Raw genomic sequence first — 17,166 nt, forward strand, 5'->3', positions numbered from 1 at the left:
GCTCCCGTTGGGGAAGCAGAAAATCCATGCGTGCCACGGCACACTTCAGGAATTGGCCCCATTCAATCTACGTCTCTTGCGAGTATGCCTTTGGAAATTGCTCGGCTGACGATTTTAGAACTGAAAAGTTCTCTCTGTGATTTTCTCGCTTTGACCATACACTCCCAGTTTTCCACCGCCTCCGCCCACAGGCTCGCTCGTCAACTCTCCACTCAGTTGAGGAAAACACTAAACACAAAATGTTCATTAAATTTAGACAAATTAAAACGCAGAGCGATGACGCCAGGCGAAATGGCCATAAGGTGTTTTCACCACACAAAAAAGAGAAAGACGGCAAGGAGTTGAATTTGGAAAATGCTTTTGGCATTCTTTTAGTTCGATTTCGTGTGCGGACGTCGACTGACAGACGGCACCAAGAATTTAGCCGGGAACTCGGGGAAAATCTAGAAACAATCGAGAAATCAGGAAAATTTGACTACGCGTGTTTACATTTTATGTTCCTACGGGCCTAAGACCTAATAAATATAAAAAGACTCTTTTATATGGTTGAAAATATTAAAAATGTGTATTATAACATAGTCGTCAGCGGATGTATGTTTCGTAAGTTCAAACGTCGTGCGGATCGTTTCAATTGCGCGGAGCAGAGCTATAAATAAGCCAGCCGCCACTTGAATTATTTTCCATAAAACCAACAAATAAAACCAATTCCAATCACCAACGAGAAAGGTTGCAACCCGATTTGCTCCCCATCAACAATGCAGCATTATTTACTTTTGTTTGGCGCGCTCATCTCGCCGCTGGCCTCAGGTTTGTTTTGTTCTTTTTGGATTTGGTCTTGTAAAATTTGTACTTTGTTTTGTGAGATCTCATATCTGCCATAAATAAGACGCATCTCCCAATGCCACTAGCTTACGCCATCAAGTGCTACGCCTGCGAATCCGTCTACGAGGCAAGTTGCGGCGACGACTTCGAAGTCGAGAACCATTTCAAATTCGACTGCGCCTTTATTGCTCCACCGCGGTTTCTGGAGAACGATCTGCTCAGCGTGAATGCCACGGCCTGTTTGAAACGGGTGTTCAAGGGTGAGTTTAATCGAATCCTGATCAAATAGTAACTTTAATTGTTATGAACCAATTGACGTGCCACCACATGAAATGTAGCTTTGCACGCATGTTGAATGTTCGATGCATAATCAGCATTTGTTGGCTCACCTGTGTGGCAGCTAAAAATGATGTATGTCTCCCTAATCTCAGGATGTCTCATAGAAGTTTACACGAAAATATTCTGAATTTAACATTAAAACATTGAAAGCTGGAGACCTTTTGCCATTTGATACCCAGTTCAAGAAATGCACTCCGATAACCAATGGTCAAAAAACTGTGTTTCTAAAGTCTGTGTAACAACTAAACATTCGAAATGTTTTCGTCTGAGATTTGTATTTACCTTTCAGATAATAATGTCTTAAATTATTTTTGACGCAGATAAAAACAAATAAAATTGAAAAAGTCATACATTATATACGTGCTTATACAGACAGCTGTGACCTTATTTTAAAAAATTTCTTAGACTATCCAACGATCCCTTGATATTTTGGATAAAAGCCCATTAAGACGGACAATGAAAAATATTTTTAATTCATCGTAAATAAAAGCCCGAAAGTAGACTAACTCAATGTTTTGCTTCTGCAGAAAATGGCGTACGTAAGATCGTCAGAGGCTGCTACTTTGGCGAGGTAAATGCCACCGATGTGTGGTGCAAAATGGACCCCACCCTCACGGCGGTGCAGAATTCAAGTTGTCATGTGTGCGACAGCGAGAACTACTGCAATGGATCGGAAAGGCGTCCAGTGGATAAATGGGAGATTATCGCCAGTCTGGTCTTGTTTCTCTTGGCACCTCAACTACTCTGAGGCGACAGAAGACGAAGTGGAAGTGGAAATGGAAATGGAAATGTGGAGCATGAAATGAACAGTAAAAGGCACAGTAGCTTAAGTAAACCTAGTTCAATTTAGATGTAGTCCCCAGGCCCAGAACTATCAATTAGTGGAGGTGGAGCCCACATTAGTAGAGCACACCATCCACAAAACCATTTAGCCAAATCTGCACACACAAATTAATGGCAACCTCAGCACACATGAGCCGAAAGGCTGGCCAACAATCCAAATACAAAGTAATACAATTTTTTTTTTTTTTTTTTTTTTTAATGCTTACGGCATACGGGGAAATCTAGGAACCCCTTTGTGACCTTTTCCTCTATTAATTCAGCCCTTTTGGGCGAGCCGGCTAACTATGGTATAGTTAGCTTTATCAAATTTAACAAAACTTTAACAATTACATAGCAATCACAGATAACAAATAAAATGTATGATAAGCGTCAGCTTCTGCAGACCCTTGACAAAGGAGATCGGGAAATGAGATCCCTCGGTTGCCTTCTATTGAGCCTCCTTGGTGGGCGAGATCTGTTTAGAGCGCTGGCAAGCCGATTTCTTTGGCTCCAGCCTGTCATGGTATCGACTCCAGTGCTGTTTTATCTGGATTGTCGGTGGCGTTCTCCGCTTTAGAGTATAGCAGACGTTGGTGGATTTGGCTCGACGACCCGATGGAACTGCTCGACAGTACAGTGGCCAGCACGAAAACCGAACTGGTGCATCCTTACAATCAGTCTCTCAAACACCTTCGAAATTAAAGGGAGAAGACTGATCGGCCGGTAGGAGGCGGGACCATTTGAAGACCAACGAACCCACCGCTGCTGGTCCCGTAAACTTATCCCCTACCCTTAGCGTTGGAAAGCCATCAGGGTCTATGGCTTCACATTACATACTGCCAACCATTCGGATGACAGCCAACACGGAGGTGCGGCGATCCTTGTTAGATCAAGTATCTCTCATCAACCATTCGCCACTCTATCGCAAAATCATATCCAGGCAGTAGTTATTCAGCTGACTGCAAGCAGAGGAAACTTCAATGTCGCCCCAGTATACTGCCCTCCGACTCTTAGATGGACAGACGGTATTGTTGGGCAGTTCATCACACAATTTGGCACAAAGGTCCTTGCAGGTGAGTGGAACGCAAAACTCAGATAGTGGGGAAACTACAGGATGTGTACCAGAGGTAGCGTGCTGTATTCTGCACTTGCGGAAGAACGAGTCGACATCGTTACAACTGGAGAAGCTACTTCGATTTTGGAATCTGCAAAGGCTTTAGACAGCAACAAATTAGGGTGAAAGTGCTGACAGAGCTGTCATCTGACCATCTGCCTTTGCTCTTTGAGCTAGATTAAGACACCCAATCATTTAGAAGTGTTTCAAAAATGCTGTCTCCGCAAGCAAACATTCGGATCTTTAAAGAACACATCGAGGCCACTGACACTTGCAGTAGGGTAGAAGCGTATGTCGACTACTTCACATCTACGATCATTGAAGTGGCCTTAACCCCTCACCTAGTTGGTCTCACGGCCATAAGAAGTCTCACATTTTAAGCTTGGAGGCTAGGTACCACAAAATACGCCTCAGAAGACAATACATCGCGACAGGAGATAATAGCATTTACCAGCAATATTCGAGTACTACTAATCGACTGCGCCGTCTGCTAGCCAATAACCGTAGAGCAAACCTGGATACCTTATTGGAGACTGCTGGTCTGGATAGTAATAGTGGAACTCTCGAGAGGCATCAGTCTTTGTTTCAGTCACCAGTTCAGGATCGAGAAGGTCTCTGGCTTAAGACGGGTGATGAGAAAGCAAGTGCTTTTGCTTCGCACCTGTCTTCCACCTTCATGCCCTTCAATTTAACGGACGACACCAATCGTGAAGCCATCGCAAATTTTTTGGATACTCCGACTGCTTCGACACGCCCCATGAGACATACCTCACCGCAGGAAGTAATTATGCAACTAAAGGCATTGCAACCAAAAAAACCGCTGGTTACGAAGGCATAGACAACCGAACTGCGAAATTTATACCACGCAAAGGAGTGCTTTCTCTTGTGAAAATGCTTAATGCTATGCTAGGATTAGGTAATTTCCTCAGGCAAATCCCCAGGCGCATTGTAATGATCCCCAAAGCTGGAGAATCACCAACACAGATTGACTCATACCGCCCGATAAGCCTTTCTCGTAAGTTTTTGAGGGAATTTTGCTTACCCGCTTCAAATTCGGCTTCAGGAAGTAGATCTCCTCCCAGCAGCCCGATATGCCATCCTCAGCTCCTTTATCGCTGATCGGACCTTCGATGTTGCAGTACGAGACTCTCGGTCTAGCCTGGAACACATTCATGCAGGGGTTCCACAGGGAAGTGTGCTTGGACCCTTCCTGTATACCCTGTACACTGCTGACATGCCAACAACAGCGATGAAGCCTCCCCTGCTCCTGGCCACTTACACTGTTGACACCGCCATGCTTGCGTCGCACTCATCCGTGCAAATCGTACGTCCACGATATGCTGACGACACAGCCATGGTCACGTCCCACTTGTCCATGCAAGTTGCCTCCATTGCAGTCCAAAATTGGCTGCATGAAATGGAGAGTTGGGTTGCCAGGTGTATCCCACCATTAACTGCACCAAGTCTACCTGCGTGACCCAGTACCTGCCCTGGACTTTCCTACAATGGTGGGCCCATTAGAACCGCCAACTCCCACTGCTACTTGGGTGAACACCTAGATCGCAGGATCACCTGGAGAGGCCATATCACGGCAGTTAAGATGAAGTGTCTGCGCAAGCTTCAAAAGCTCGACTGGCTTCTGCGATCAACCAGGCTTCAGCTCTCAACTTAAGTCCGGTTGATCAAAGCCATTATAAACCCTACCTGGACCTACGCCATCCAAGTTTGAGGAACCGCCTCCAAAAATCAGCTTGACAGACTGAGGGTTGTACAGGCACGTGCTGCTCGACGTGCATCGGGACTCCCGTGGTACATCTGGTGATGTACCCCGATGTACTCCGCTATCCTAAGGGATCTCCGGATAACTTTGGTTCGTGACGAGACCAATCACCACAGCAGCCGATTTGGGTGCGCAAACATATTGGCAAGCAGTCTCGCCGATCCTATTCCCCTCCGACGGCTGAAGAGAATCCACCCGAACGAGCTACCTACCCGTGTTATATAACCTTGTAAATAGTACTTGTAAATACTTGTAAGTAATTGTTAAATGTTAAATTATTAAATAGTCGAATAAGGTCCTTTGTACCATGTACATGTTTCTTATCTTCCTCGTCCAGTTATGTTCAGAAGGCACTAAACAATTCGGACGCAAAAAAAAAAAAAAAAAAAAAAAAAAAAACAAGAGACAGCGGGGCCCCACATTGTATAAATAAATGCACACTCTTTGAATGGAAGTGGTTGAGTTCCACTATAATATCACTGATATCAGGGATATCACTGATATCAATAGCAGGGCAGGGCATGGAACTATGTCAAAACGCTTTGGCCAGGGAAATGCGAGCGATGAAGAAGTGAAAATCTGTTATGAGAATCAAATTGACATTCTGAATGCGACTGTTCGCACGTTCAGTTCAGTTTCTGTTTAGTTCAGTCGCGTGTGTGCATCGCTTCGAGTCGGTGGTCGTTGGTCGGCGATTTGTGGCTATATAGCGTATTTATCATGTGATTAAAATCGGTCCGGCATCCGAGAAGACAACATCTGTATTCGAGCACTGTGAGGAGTCTTAAAACTGAGCTGCCTAGCAACAGCGAAGAAGGCTGGAATGCAGGAGGAGTCAAGGGCAGCCAGGTCAAACGGGAAATGATGGTCCTTGGACCCGAGCAAAGCGGAGAGACCGGGAACTAACGGTACCGTTGGTCGGCAAAGGTGGCTCAGGGAAGAGCGTCACCTTGACCTAACGGGCGATACTCTTCCCCACCATAACATCCTAAGCCGCATTCCAGCCGGCACGGGTAAGCGATCGAGAACAAGGGAAGGACGACGAAGGAGCGATGCCGCTCAGCCGACGGCGAGGACTGCAGGAGTCTATCGTTGAAGAAGTCTGTCAATAAAGCTGTTCCAACCTAAAACCCCTGTATTCTCTTTAGTCGGGCAATCACCCAAGCTATAAATTTTGTGGGACGAACATACAAACTCTCTTAGCTAGCCGTTGCAATTCGTAGAGAGCGGAACCAAGACAAACAGTTCGTTACAGGACGTATCCGCATCGCAATAACTATAGCTATTGCAACGTCCCTCTGTCCGTCCGTCTGTCCGTATGAACGCCTCGATCTCAGGAACTACAAAAGCTAGAGTGTTGAGATAAGGCATGCAGCTTCCAGAGACATAGACGTAGAATTTTTTCCATTTTTGATTACATCTTGTAAATTTCTATAGATTTGCCAAAAATCTTTGAAACCAGAAAATTTTGAAATTAGTATCTAGCACTTCCACAGAGTACCTTGTATCTGATAGTCGGAGAACTCGACTATATCATTCTATCTTGTTTTAAATTGTAATTGTAAATTAATTTAAATTTAAATTAATTGTAAGACAGACATGCCCAGATCGACTCTGCTAATGATCGTGACCAAGATCTTTTCAACGAATCTAGTACACCCGTTTATTCTACGAGAAATGGCTACAAAAACACAAAACTCAAACACGCAGCACAGATTCGCACTCACTCACGTTTACTTTGAGTGGAAACTCGACTTCGAGTGAGTGGAATATTGAATGAAAAAATTTAAAGTGGTCTGGACGGTTTGGACGCCAGAATAAATCTTTCAAACGATCGCCAACTGCCGTGCAGTCAAGGTTTGTTTAAGTAATTGTCCAAAAAATAGTTTCAGAGTGTGAAAATGGTGTCGAGTGTAAAAATGATCTTGGCTCTCACCGTCTTGGCCACCGCAGCCTGCACTGGTATGAAAGTTAAAGGAATTACCATTCGAATTAATGTACATAGTCTACAATTCCTAGGGTACGCCATTAAGTGCTATGAGTGCGAATCCGAGATTGATTCCAAGTGTGGAAAGGACTTTAAGCCAGATAGTAGTTTCATTACGGATTGCTCGCAGATAGAGCCATCTACCACTTTCTCCATTTTAAGCATCGTAGGCCCAGATTCAAAGCCAGTTGCCAGCGGTTGCATGAAGCGGACCCTTGAGAGTAAGTAATCTGATGGGGATCGCCCATAACCAAATTTAATCTTATCGATGCCCACGCGAAACCATTCCCTCTTAAGAAATTTATGTTGAGTTTTCACTTGTACTTTAGAATATGATTCATTTCTAAAGCAGCAAAATATCAAATATCAAAGATTACAAAATAACTTTGATGAATAATGAATATGAATAATACATATGTTGACTATGGAAAAACCACGCATGATGAGGTAGGCGGTAGTCACCATCAGCGACATATTCCTCTTATAATATATGTACATCCTGATTCATTACTCTATGCTACAGCTACTTTGTAGTACTATTTATCCTATTATTTGCAGTTCCCGATATCCCACATATTATCAAGAGGTCCTGCTACTTTGGCAACATCTCCGACACGATGGATGGCTGTCAGTGGGATCCCAATGATAAGCTCAGCAAGTTTATGAACTGCGCGATTTGCACCGAGGACAAGTGCAACGGATCCTCTTCCCTGGCCCCCATCGCCGGAGTCATCCTCTTCTTTGGCTTGGCCCGTCTGCTGGCCTGAACTAGGAGCCAGTTTTAGAACCGCTGAGCTATCGCAGCCATATCGAGTTCGCCTGTGGGAAATCCTTTGAATCTCTTGTAATTGTTACACCCTTTTAAACTCTTTTGCCCACATTAAACGCACTCTATTTATGTGTAGATATTGTACGGTTATTGGGAGATAATTGCTAGTTTTAGCTGATAGGCTCCCGTTGGGGAAGCAGAAAATCCATGCGTGCCTGGGCACACTTCAGGAATTGGCCCCATTCAATCTACAAGTCTCCACTCAGTTGAGGAAAACACTAACACAAAATGTTCATTAAATTTAGACAAATTAAAACGCTGAGCGATGACGCCAGGCGAAATGGCCATAAGGTGTTTTCACCACACAAGAGAGCGTTAAACAAAAAAGAGAAAGACAGCAAGGAGTTGAATTTGGAAAATGCTTTTGGCATTCTTTTCGGGGAAAATCTAGAAACAATCGAGAAATCAAGAAAATTTGGCTACGCGTGTTTACATTTTATGTTCCTACGGGCCTAAGACCTAATAAATATAAAAAAGACTTATATATGGTTGAAAATATAAAAAATGTATATTATGTTATAGTGTCAGCGAATGTATGTATGGTAACTTATGTAGTTACCGCTTTATTTAATTAAGAGATACAATGGAAAGTTAATTTGATGCGGTAAGTCGAAGTCGAGAGTGGCCAGTCTGACGATATCAGAAGATATCGTCCTCCAGGAAAGGTCTTGGCGTTAGTACTTGTTTACGCCGTGTTGCCAGACTGGGCTTTAGTCTGGGCGCCACATCTACTCCCCCTCCAGTGACTTCGCCAGGTGGTGAAGGTAACGGTATAAATTCTGGAGCTGCAGGTGCAGGGCTCGGTGGCGTAGGTGGCTGCGAAATCTGTTGGTCGTGGTAGTCTTCGCAAGAGTCAGCTTCACCTAAGAAGGCAGGCTTGAGGAGGTCGACTGATATGGCCTTCTCTTGTCCATGAATGCTGATGATGTAGAACTTTCCGTCAACCCGGCGTATTACCCGATGAGGTCCCGTGTAAGGCAGCTCGAGTGGCTTTTTAATAGAAGCCACTTGCTTGAAGACGTGTGTACAAGTTATCAGGTCCTTACAAATGAAAACAGGTGGTTTAGCGTGATGCGCTGCAGGAGTATATGTTGACGTAGTTGCTCGATGAGTCGGTGATTCTTGCTGAAGGCGGTTTGAGTGTGCGACTAAAAAAGTTCGTTGGGGATACGAAAGTGGTGCCAAAAAGCATTTCGGCTGGGGGTGACTGGAGGTCCGCCTTAAACGCCGAGCGCAGCCCCAAAAGAACTGTAGGCAGGAGATCCGGCCATGCTATGTGAGACTTACACATCAGGGCGGCTTTGAGGGTACGGTGCCATCTCTCCAGGATGCCGTTTGACTGAGGGTGATATGCGGTTAGCCAGCTCAGCAATCAATGAGGATTCGAATTGAGTTCCCTGGTCCGTTGTTATAGTGAGTGGGCAGCCAAACATGCAGATCCACTGTGTATACAGAGCTCTCGCGACAGTCTCAGCTGCACGTCATCTGCTGAAGTTACGGATAGTGGGAAGCTCAATCAGATCGACGTGAATGTGCTCGAAACGATTGTCAGGAACATCGATCTTCTCCACCGGGTTGCGTGTGTGGCGATGGATTTTGGTGCGCTGGCAAGGAGCACACTGTCGGGACCAGAGGGTGACATCACGGTTAATTCCTGGCCAGACAAACCGCTGCTTAAGTAACTTTGCAGTTGTACGGCCGCTGGGATGCGCCAATCCATGTACTGAATCAAAAGCTTGGCGTCTCAGACTTTTGGGACTTGTAGAACAAGGGATGTGGTTCGAGGAAGCTCAGCCATTTCATCGTCGGGTTGTTGGCCCTCAAATATCGCTTGAGCACTGAAGCTAGACGGCATGCTTCTGGTGTTGATGCGTGAGAGGGCGTCTGCCACTGCGGATTGTACACTATCTCCGTTGAGAATTGGTAGATAAAATCCAATTGGCGGAGTTGTCGAGGCGATGCTTTGCTTGCTTTCTGCCTGATAGCGTATTGTAGTGGTTTATGGTCGGTTTGGATGATGAATGGAGGACCCTCTCGAATGTGCTTGAAATGGATGATACCAGCGAAAATAGCCAGGAGCTCGCGATCTTACGTGCTGCAGCCTTGCTCTGCCGGATATAGTTTCCGCGAGAAAAACCCGATGGGACGCCAAACGTTGCCGACTAGTTGTTCGAGAGCAACACGATCGCTGTATCGGAGGCGTCCGTTTTAAGGGCGAGGTGATCCCTTAGAGCACACGGTACGTAAAATTCCTTGCTTGCAGGCCTGGAATGCATTCTCCCCAGGGCCGGTCCAGGCTATTTCGCGCTTGTCATTTTTGGTTGCGCCTTTTAGGTAGTCTGTGAGCGGGATTTGAGCCTGAGCTGCGTGTGGTATGAGGTGTCGGTAATTGACCATTCCCAAAAACCGGCGCAATTCCATGATAGTTTGAGGCTTGGGAAAATTGTTGATTGCTTGCGTGGGCTCAACAGGGGGCTTGAATCCGCTCGCGTTGACTTGGAACCCTAGGAAAATTACTTCACTTTTACCAAATTGGCACTTTTGAGGGTGCCTCATGCGTTGTGGAGAACACGGTGATGTCGTCCATATAGCATCCTAAGAATGGAATGCCACGAAGCAGGTTGTCCATGTGGCGCTGGAAGGTTTGCGCTGCATTGCGCAGTCCGGGTGGCTTGCCGACGAACTCGAAAAGGCCGAACGGTGTAGTGACAGCTGTTTTTGGAATATCATCTGGCACGAGTGGGATCTGGTGGTAGGCACGCACAAAATCGATTGTGGAGAAAACCGAGCATCCATGCAGACGTTGAAGAGGGACTGCTGGCTGCTGGAGGGACGAATCACTCCTTGCTGGAGTAAGAGATCGAAATCCCGGCGTGCCGCTTTTAATTTTTCGCCTGTAAGCCGTCTTGGCTTGTCGAAAACAGGTGGGCCGTTGTTTAAATGTAATGCGCAACCTCATTATGAATGCGGGTTGCTCATTAGGCTCATTAGGACGTGTGATCTGCACAAAGCGACTAAGAAGATTCGAGTACGGGCGATCTATTCCACTGGAACTTTGCACGCTGATTGTAGACGTTGTAGAGTTTTGCTTCTGCAACTTCTCATTTGGTCGAAACAGCTTTTGAGGGATCCATAAGGCGTTTACCCTTGAGGTCGAGGTTGAGGCCGTGGTGCGTAGGAAAGCTGCTCCGATGATTGCTGATTGGACGTTCGCAACGACGAACGACCAGGTGAACTTACGCCGTAGGTTGAGAACAAAAGTTAGATTTAGCGTGCCGTAGGTATCAATTATAGACTTGTTGGCCGCGTAGAGTTTGAAGTCGTCTTTGCGACGATGCATTCCCTTGATTATCGAAACAGGTATGAGTGAGATGACTGATCCGGAATCGATAAGGAATTTTACGTTGGTATTACGATCGATTATGTGAAGTCGGTGCTCCTTTGTTGGAGAGTGCTTGGAGATCTGCTGTCACCAGTCGCCTGAACAGATGACAGCTTCTTTAGTTTCCCTGCTGTGGCTCCCAGGCACAGAGCGAGGAGCATTTTCGTGCATCAGGTCTGAATTTGGCATGATAAAAGCAGACCCGTGGTGCTCGGAGTTGCTGCTCGTTGCGATCGGCTGGGCGAGAATGGCTGGGAGGCAGCATGTCCTGCAGAAGAGTTAAAGAGGCATTAATGGCAGCGATGTCGCGTTTCAAGGAGCTGCGAGGGCTTCTTGTCCCCAAGGGCAAGCTCCAGTAAAGCGCGCTGCAACTGTCTGTCCGGTGATTCCGTAAATCGCTTGATGATAATCTCCTTCAGGTGCTCGTATTTGTTGACTTCCGAGGGTTGCGCCAGAACATCAGATACTTCAGTCATTATATCAGCATCCAAAGCACTTAAATGGTAGTAGCGGGTATTATCGGAAGAAGTGCGGCTGCATTGATATTGCGCTTCGATCTGCACAAACCATAACCGCGCAATTTGCTTCTAAAATGGCGGCAGCTTGATGGCGCCAACCGACTCGACAACAGGGATAACGGTGCCTGCGCTGTTTCCGCGTTGAATTTCACCAGAGTCAGGCGAAGTTGGCGGTGCAGGCGCAGAATCTCCGGTATTCAGCATTTTGTTTATTGCGGGGTCACCAATATGGTAACTTATGTAGTTACCGCTTTATTTAATTAAGAGATACAATGGAAAGTTAATTTGATGCCGTAAGCTTGTTGCGCGGCAAGGCTGAAGTCGAGAGTGGCCAGTCTGACGATATCAGAAGATATCGTCCTCCAGGAAAGGTCTTGGCGTTAGTACTTGTTTACGCCGTGTTGCCAGACTGGGCTTTAGTCTGGGCCAACATATGTTTCGTAAGCTCAAACGTCGTGCGGATCGTTTCAATTGCGCGGAGCAGAGCTATGAATAAGCCCGCCACTTGAATTATTTTCCATAAACCATCAAAAAAACCAATTCCAATCACCAACGAGAAAGGTTGCAACCCGATTTGCTCCCCACAACAATGCAGCATTATTTACTTTTGTTTGGCGCGCTCATCTCGCTGCTGGCCTCAGGCTTGTTTTTGTTCTTTTTGGATTTGGATATTCGAGAACTACTAATCGACTGCGCCGTCTGCTAGCCAATAACCGTAGAGCAAACCTGGATACCTTATTGGAGAGTGCTTAGTTCAGTCGCGTGTGTGCATCGCTTCGAGTCGGTGGTTGGCGGTTTGTGGCTATATAGCGTATTTATCATGTGATTAAAATCGGTCCGGCATCCGAGAAGACAACATCTGTATTCGAGCACTGTGAGGAGTCTTAAAACTGAGCTGCCTAGCAACAGCGAAGAAGGCTGGAATGCAGGAGGAGTCAAGGGCAGCCAGGTCAAACGGGAAATGATGGTCCTTGGACCCGAGCAAAGCGGAGAGACCGGGAACTAACGGTACCGTTGGTCGGCAAAGGTGGCTCGGGGAAGAGCGTCACCTTGACCTAACGGGCGATACTCTTCCCCACCATAACATCCTAAGCCGCATTCCAGCCGGCACGGGTAAGCGATCGAGAACAAGGGAAGGACGACGAAGGAGCGACGCCGCTCAGCCGACGGCGAGGACTGCAGGAGTCTATCGTTGAAGAAGTCTGTCAATAAAGCTGTTCCAACCTAAAACCCTGTCTTCTCTTTGGTCGGGCAATCACCCAAGCTATAAATTTTGTGGGACGAACAAACAAACTCTCTTAGCTAGCCGTTGCAATTCGTAGAGAGCGGAACCAAGAAAAACAGTTCGTTACAGGACGTATCCGCATCGCAATAGCTATAGCTATTGCTACGTCCCTCTGTCGGTCCGTATGAACGCCTCTATCTCAGGAACTACAAAAGCTAGAGTGTTGAGATAAGGCATGCAGCTTCCAGAGACATAGACGTAGAATTTTGAAAAACGTTGTTATATTTTTCCATTTTTGAATACATCTTGTAAATTTCTATAGATTTGCCAAAAAACTTTGAAACCAGAAAATTGTGAAATTAGTATCTAGCACTTCCACAGAGTACCTTGTATCTGATAGTCGGGGAACTCGACTATATCATTCTTGTTTTAAATTGTAATTGTAAATTAATTTAAATTTAAAATAATTGTAAGACAGACATGCCCAGATCGACTCTGCTAATGATCGTGACCAAGATCTTTTCAACGAATCTAGTACACCCGTTTATTCTACGAGAAATGGCTACAAAAACACAAAACTCAAACACGCAGCACAGATTCGCACTCACTCACGTTTACTTTGAGTGGAAACTCGACTTCGAGTGAGTGGAATATTGAATGAAAAAATTTAAAGTGGACTGGACGGTTTGGACGCCAGAATAAATCTTTCAAACGATCGCCAACTGCCGTGCAGTCAAGCTTTGCTTTAAGTAATTGTCCAAAAAATAGTTTCAGAGTGTGAAAATGGTGTCGAGTGTAAAAATGATCTTGGCTCTCACCGTCTTGGCCACCGCAGCCTGCACTGGTATGAAAGTTAAAGGAATTACCATTCGAATTAATGTACATAGTCTACAATTCCTAGGGTACGCCATTAGGTGCTATGAGTGCGATTCCGTTATTGATTCCAAGTGTGGAAAGGACTTTAAGCCAGATAGTGTGCTCATTTCGGATTGCTCCCCGATACAGCCATCTACCACTTCCTCCATTCTAAAGTTCAAAAGGTCAGATCCAAAGCCAGTTATACACGCCACCGGTTGCATGAAGCGGACCCTTGAGAGTAAGTAATCTGATGGGGATCGGCCATAACCAAATTTTATCATATCGATGCCCACGCGAAACCATTCCCTCTTAAGAAATTTATGTTGAGTTTTCACTTGTACTTTAGAATATGATTCATTTCTAAAGCAGCAAAATATCAAATATCAAAGATTACAAAATAACTTTGATGAATAATGAATATGAATAATACATATGTTGACTATGGAAAAACCACGCATGATGAATGTGGCATACTCTTAAATGTATGGAGAAGGTACAGATAATAATAACACCATCAGCGACATATTCCTCTTATAATATATGTACATCCTGATTCATTACTCTATAATGATAAAGTCCGAGATTAGTCGCTAAAAATGCATCATGAACAATAGACATTAACACAGCAGTCAGTACATTTATAAGTGATTTGTTCACAATTTGCTTGATTGCCCATTGTAGCTTGTTATGCTACAGCTACTTTGTAATACTATTTATCCTATTATTTGCAGAACCGGGTAACCCTCATATCGTGAGGTCCTGCTACTTTGGCAATATCTCCAACACGAAGGTTGGCTGTCAGTATAATCCCAATAATAAGCTCAGCAAGTTTATGAACTGCGCGATTTGCACCGAGGACAAGTGCAACGGATCCTCTTCCCTGGCCCCCATCGCCGGAGTCATCCTCTTCTTTGGCTTGGCCCGTCTGCTGGCCTGAACTAGGAGCCAGTTTTAGTACCGCTGAGCTATCGCAGCCATATCGAGTTCGCCTGTGGGAAATCCTTTGAATCTCTTGTAATTGTTACACCCTTTTAAACTCTTTTGCCCACATTAAACGCACTCTATTTATGTGTAGATATTGTACGGTTATTGGGAGATAATTGCTAGTTTTAACTGATAGGCTCCCGTTGGGGAAGCAGAAAATCCATGCGTGCCTGGGCACACTTCTGGAATTGGCCCCATTCAATCTACAAGTCTCCACTCAGTTGAGGAAAACACTAACACAAAATGTTCATTAAATTTAGACAAATTAAAACGCTGAGCGATGACGCCAGGCGAAATGGCCATAAGGTGTTTTCACCACACAAGAAAGAGAGCGTTAAACAAAAAAGAGAAAGACAGCAAGGAGTTGAATTTGGAAAATGCTTTTGGCATTCTTTTAGTTCGATTTCGTGTGCGGACGTCGACTGACAGACGGCACCAAGAATTTAGCCGGGAACTCGGGGAAAATCTAGAAACAATCGAGAAGTCAGGAAAATTTAAACGCGTGTTTACATTTTACGTTCCTACCATCAAATAAAACCAATTCCAATCACCAACGAGAAAGGTTGCAACCCGATTTGCTCCCCATCAACAATGCAGCATTATTTACTTTTGTTTGGCGCGCTCATCTCGCCGCTGGCCTCAGGTTTGTTTTGTTCTTTTTGGATTTGGTCTTGTAAAATTTGTACTTTGTTTTGTGAGATCTCATATCTGCCATACATAAGACGCATCTCCCAATGCCACTAGCTTACGCCATCAAGTGCTACGCCTGCGAATCCGTCTACGAGGCAAGTTGCGGCGACGACTTCGAAGTCGAGAACCATTTCAAATTCGACTGCGCCTTTATTGCTCCACCGCGGTTTCTGGAGAACGATCTGCTCAGCGTGAATGCCACGGCCTGTTTGAAACGGGTGTTCAAGGGTGAGTTTAATCGAATCCTGATCAAATAGTAACTTTACTTGTTATGAACCAATTGACGTGCCACCACATGAAATGTAGCTTTGCACGCATGAAATGTTCGATGCATAATCAACATTTGTTGGCTCACCTGTGTGGCAGCTAAAAATGATATATGTCTCCCTAATCTCAGGATGTCTCATATAAGTTTACACGAAAATATTCTGAATTTAACATTAAAACATTGAAAGCTGGAGACCTTTTGCCATTTGATATCCAGTTCAAGAAATGCACTCCGATAACCAATGGTCAAAAAACTGTGTTTCTAAAGTCTGTGTAACAACTAAACATTCGAAATGTTTTCGTCTGAGATTTGTATTTACCTTTCAGATAATAATGTCTTAAATGATTTTTGACGCAAATCAAAACAAATAAAATTAATTTTGTGAAAATGTCATACATTATATACGTGCTTATACAGACAGCTATGACCTTATTTCAGAAAAATTTCGTAGACTATCCAACGATCTCTTGATATTTTGGATAAAAGCCCATTAACACGGACAATGAAAAATATTTTTAATTCATCGTAAATAAAAGCCCGAAAGTAGACTAACTCAATGTTTTGCTTCTGCAGAAAATGGCGTACGTAAGATCGTCAGAGGCTGCTACTTTGGCGAGGTAAATGCCACCGATGTGTGGTGCAAAATGGACCCCACCCTCACGGCGGTGCAGAATTCAAGTTGTCATGTGTGCGACAGCGAGAACTACTGCAATGGATCGGAAAGGCGTCCAGTGGATAAATGGGAGATTATCGCCAGTCTGGTCTTGTTTCTCTTGGCACCTCAACTACTCTGAGGCGACAGAAGAAGAAGTGGAAGTGGAAATGGAAATGAAATGAACAGTAAAAGGCACAGTAGCTTAAGTAAACCTAGTTCAATTTAGATGTAGTCCCCAGGCCCAGAAATATCAATTTGTGGAGGTGGAGCCCACATTAGTAGAGCACACCATCCACAAAACCATTTAGCCAAATCTGCACACACAAATTAATGGCAACCTCAGCACACATGAGCCGAAAGGCTGGCCAACAATCCAAATACAAACTAATACAATTTTTTTTTTTTTTTTTTTTAATGCTTACGGCATACGGGGAAATCTGGGAACCCCTTTGTGACCTTTTCCTCTATTAATTCAGCCCTTTTGGGCGAGCCGGCTAACTATGGTATAGTTAGCTTTATCAAATTTAACAAAACTTTAACAATTACATAGCAATCACAGATAACAAATAAAATGTATGATAAGCGTCAGCTTCTGCAGACCCTTGACAAAGGAGATCGGGAAATGAGATCCCTCGGTTGCCTTCTATTGAGCCTCCTTGGTGGGCGAGATCTGTTTAGAGCGCTGGCAAGCCGATTTCTTTGGCTCCAGCCTGTCATGGTATCGACTCCAGTGCTGTTTTATCTGGATTGTCGGTGGCGTTCTCCGCTTTAGAGTATAGCAGACGTTGGTGGATTTGGCTCGACGACCCGATGGAACTGCTCGACAGTACAGTGGCCAGCACGAAAACCGAACTGGTGCATCCTTACAATCAGTCTCTCAAACACCTTCGAAA

General features: G+C 44.9%; 4 protein-coding genes across 4 annotated transcripts; all 4 read left to right on the forward strand.

Annotated features, from left to right (window-relative positions):
- Positions 1 to 337: 337 nt before the first annotated feature.
- LOC113564327 lies at positions 338 to 16,640 on the forward strand. Its single transcript, XM_026980973.1, has 4 exons — positions 338 to 695; positions 15,192 to 15,303; positions 15,405 to 15,578; positions 16,192 to 16,640. The coding sequence occupies exons 2-4, from the start codon at positions 15,252 to 15,254 to the stop codon at positions 16,410 to 16,412; spliced, it is 447 nt and encodes a 148-aa protein (XP_026836774.1). The 5' UTR covers positions 338 to 695; positions 15,192 to 15,251; the 3' UTR covers positions 16,413 to 16,640.
- Positions 372 to 2,157, forward strand: LOC6548767. Its single transcript, XM_026980972.1, has 3 exons — positions 372 to 807; positions 909 to 1,082; positions 1,689 to 2,157. Exons 1-3 carry the CDS (start codon positions 756 to 758, stop codon positions 1,907 to 1,909), a joined length of 447 nt encoding a protein of 148 aa, XP_026836773.1. The 5' UTR covers positions 372 to 755; the 3' UTR covers positions 1,910 to 2,157.
- On the forward strand, positions 6,698 to 7,643 carry LOC6556104. Its single transcript, XM_001982924.3, has 3 exons — positions 6,698 to 6,839; positions 6,897 to 7,085; positions 7,423 to 7,643. Exons 1-3 carry the CDS (start codon positions 6,779 to 6,781, stop codon positions 7,629 to 7,631), a joined length of 459 nt encoding a protein of 152 aa, XP_001982960.2. The 5' UTR covers positions 6,698 to 6,778; the 3' UTR covers positions 7,632 to 7,643.
- On the forward strand, positions 13,533 to 14,638 carry LOC6556103. The gene is made up of 3 exons (XM_001982926.3): positions 13,533 to 13,662; positions 13,720 to 13,914; positions 14,408 to 14,638. Exons 1-3 carry the CDS (start codon positions 13,602 to 13,604, stop codon positions 14,611 to 14,613), a joined length of 462 nt encoding a protein of 153 aa, XP_001982962.2. The 5' UTR covers positions 13,533 to 13,601; the 3' UTR covers positions 14,614 to 14,638.
- Positions 16,641 to 17,166: the final 526 nt, after the last annotated feature.

The sequence above is a fragment of the Drosophila erecta genome, unplaced genomic scaffold, assembly GCF_003286155.1.
Source record: "Drosophila erecta strain 14021-0224.00,06,07 unplaced genomic scaffold, DereRS2 tig00000092-arrow-pilon, whole genome shotgun sequence".
In the NCBI taxonomy this organism is placed as follows: Eukaryota; Metazoa; Arthropoda; class Insecta; order Diptera; family Drosophilidae; genus Drosophila; species Drosophila erecta.

Bases quoted from the DNA above. Each gene is read 5' to 3' on its own strand.
- LOC6556103 (XM_001982926.3), top strand. From the start codon at position 13,602: ATGGTGTCGAGTGTAAAAATGATCTTGGCTCTCACCGTCTTGGCCACC. The intron at 13,663-13,719 runs GTATGAAAGTTA...TACAATTCCTAG, and splicing joins GGCCACCGCAGCCTGCACTG to GGTACGCCATTAGGTGCTAT. The intron at 13,915-14,407 runs GTAAGTAATCTG...TATTATTTGCAG, and splicing joins CATGAAGCGGACCCTTGAGA to AACCGGGTAACCCTCATATC.
- LOC6556104 (XM_001982924.3), top strand. From the start codon at position 6,779: ATGGTGTCGAGTGTAAAAATGATCTTGGCTCTCACCGTCTTGGCCACC. The intron at 6,840-6,896 runs GTATGAAAGTTA...TACAATTCCTAG, and splicing joins GGCCACCGCAGCCTGCACTG to GGTACGCCATTAAGTGCTAT. The intron at 7,086-7,422 runs GTAAGTAATCTG...TATTATTTGCAG, and splicing joins CATGAAGCGGACCCTTGAGA to TTCCCGATATCCCACATATT.
- LOC113564327 (XM_026980973.1), top strand. From the start codon at position 15,252: ATGCAGCATTATTTACTTTTGTTTGGCGCGCTCATCTCGCCGCTGGCC. The intron at 15,304-15,404 runs GTTTGTTTTGTT...CAATGCCACTAG, and splicing joins CATCTCGCCGCTGGCCTCAG to CTTACGCCATCAAGTGCTAC. The intron at 15,579-16,191 runs GTGAGTTTAATC...TTGCTTCTGCAG, and splicing joins TTTGAAACGGGTGTTCAAGG to AAAATGGCGTACGTAAGATC.
- LOC6548767 (XM_026980972.1), top strand. From the start codon at position 756: ATGCAGCATTATTTACTTTTGTTTGGCGCGCTCATCTCGCCGCTGGCC. The intron at 808-908 runs GTTTGTTTTGTT...CAATGCCACTAG, and splicing joins CATCTCGCCGCTGGCCTCAG to CTTACGCCATCAAGTGCTAC. The intron at 1,083-1,688 runs GTGAGTTTAATC...TTGCTTCTGCAG, and splicing joins TTTGAAACGGGTGTTCAAGG to AAAATGGCGTACGTAAGATC.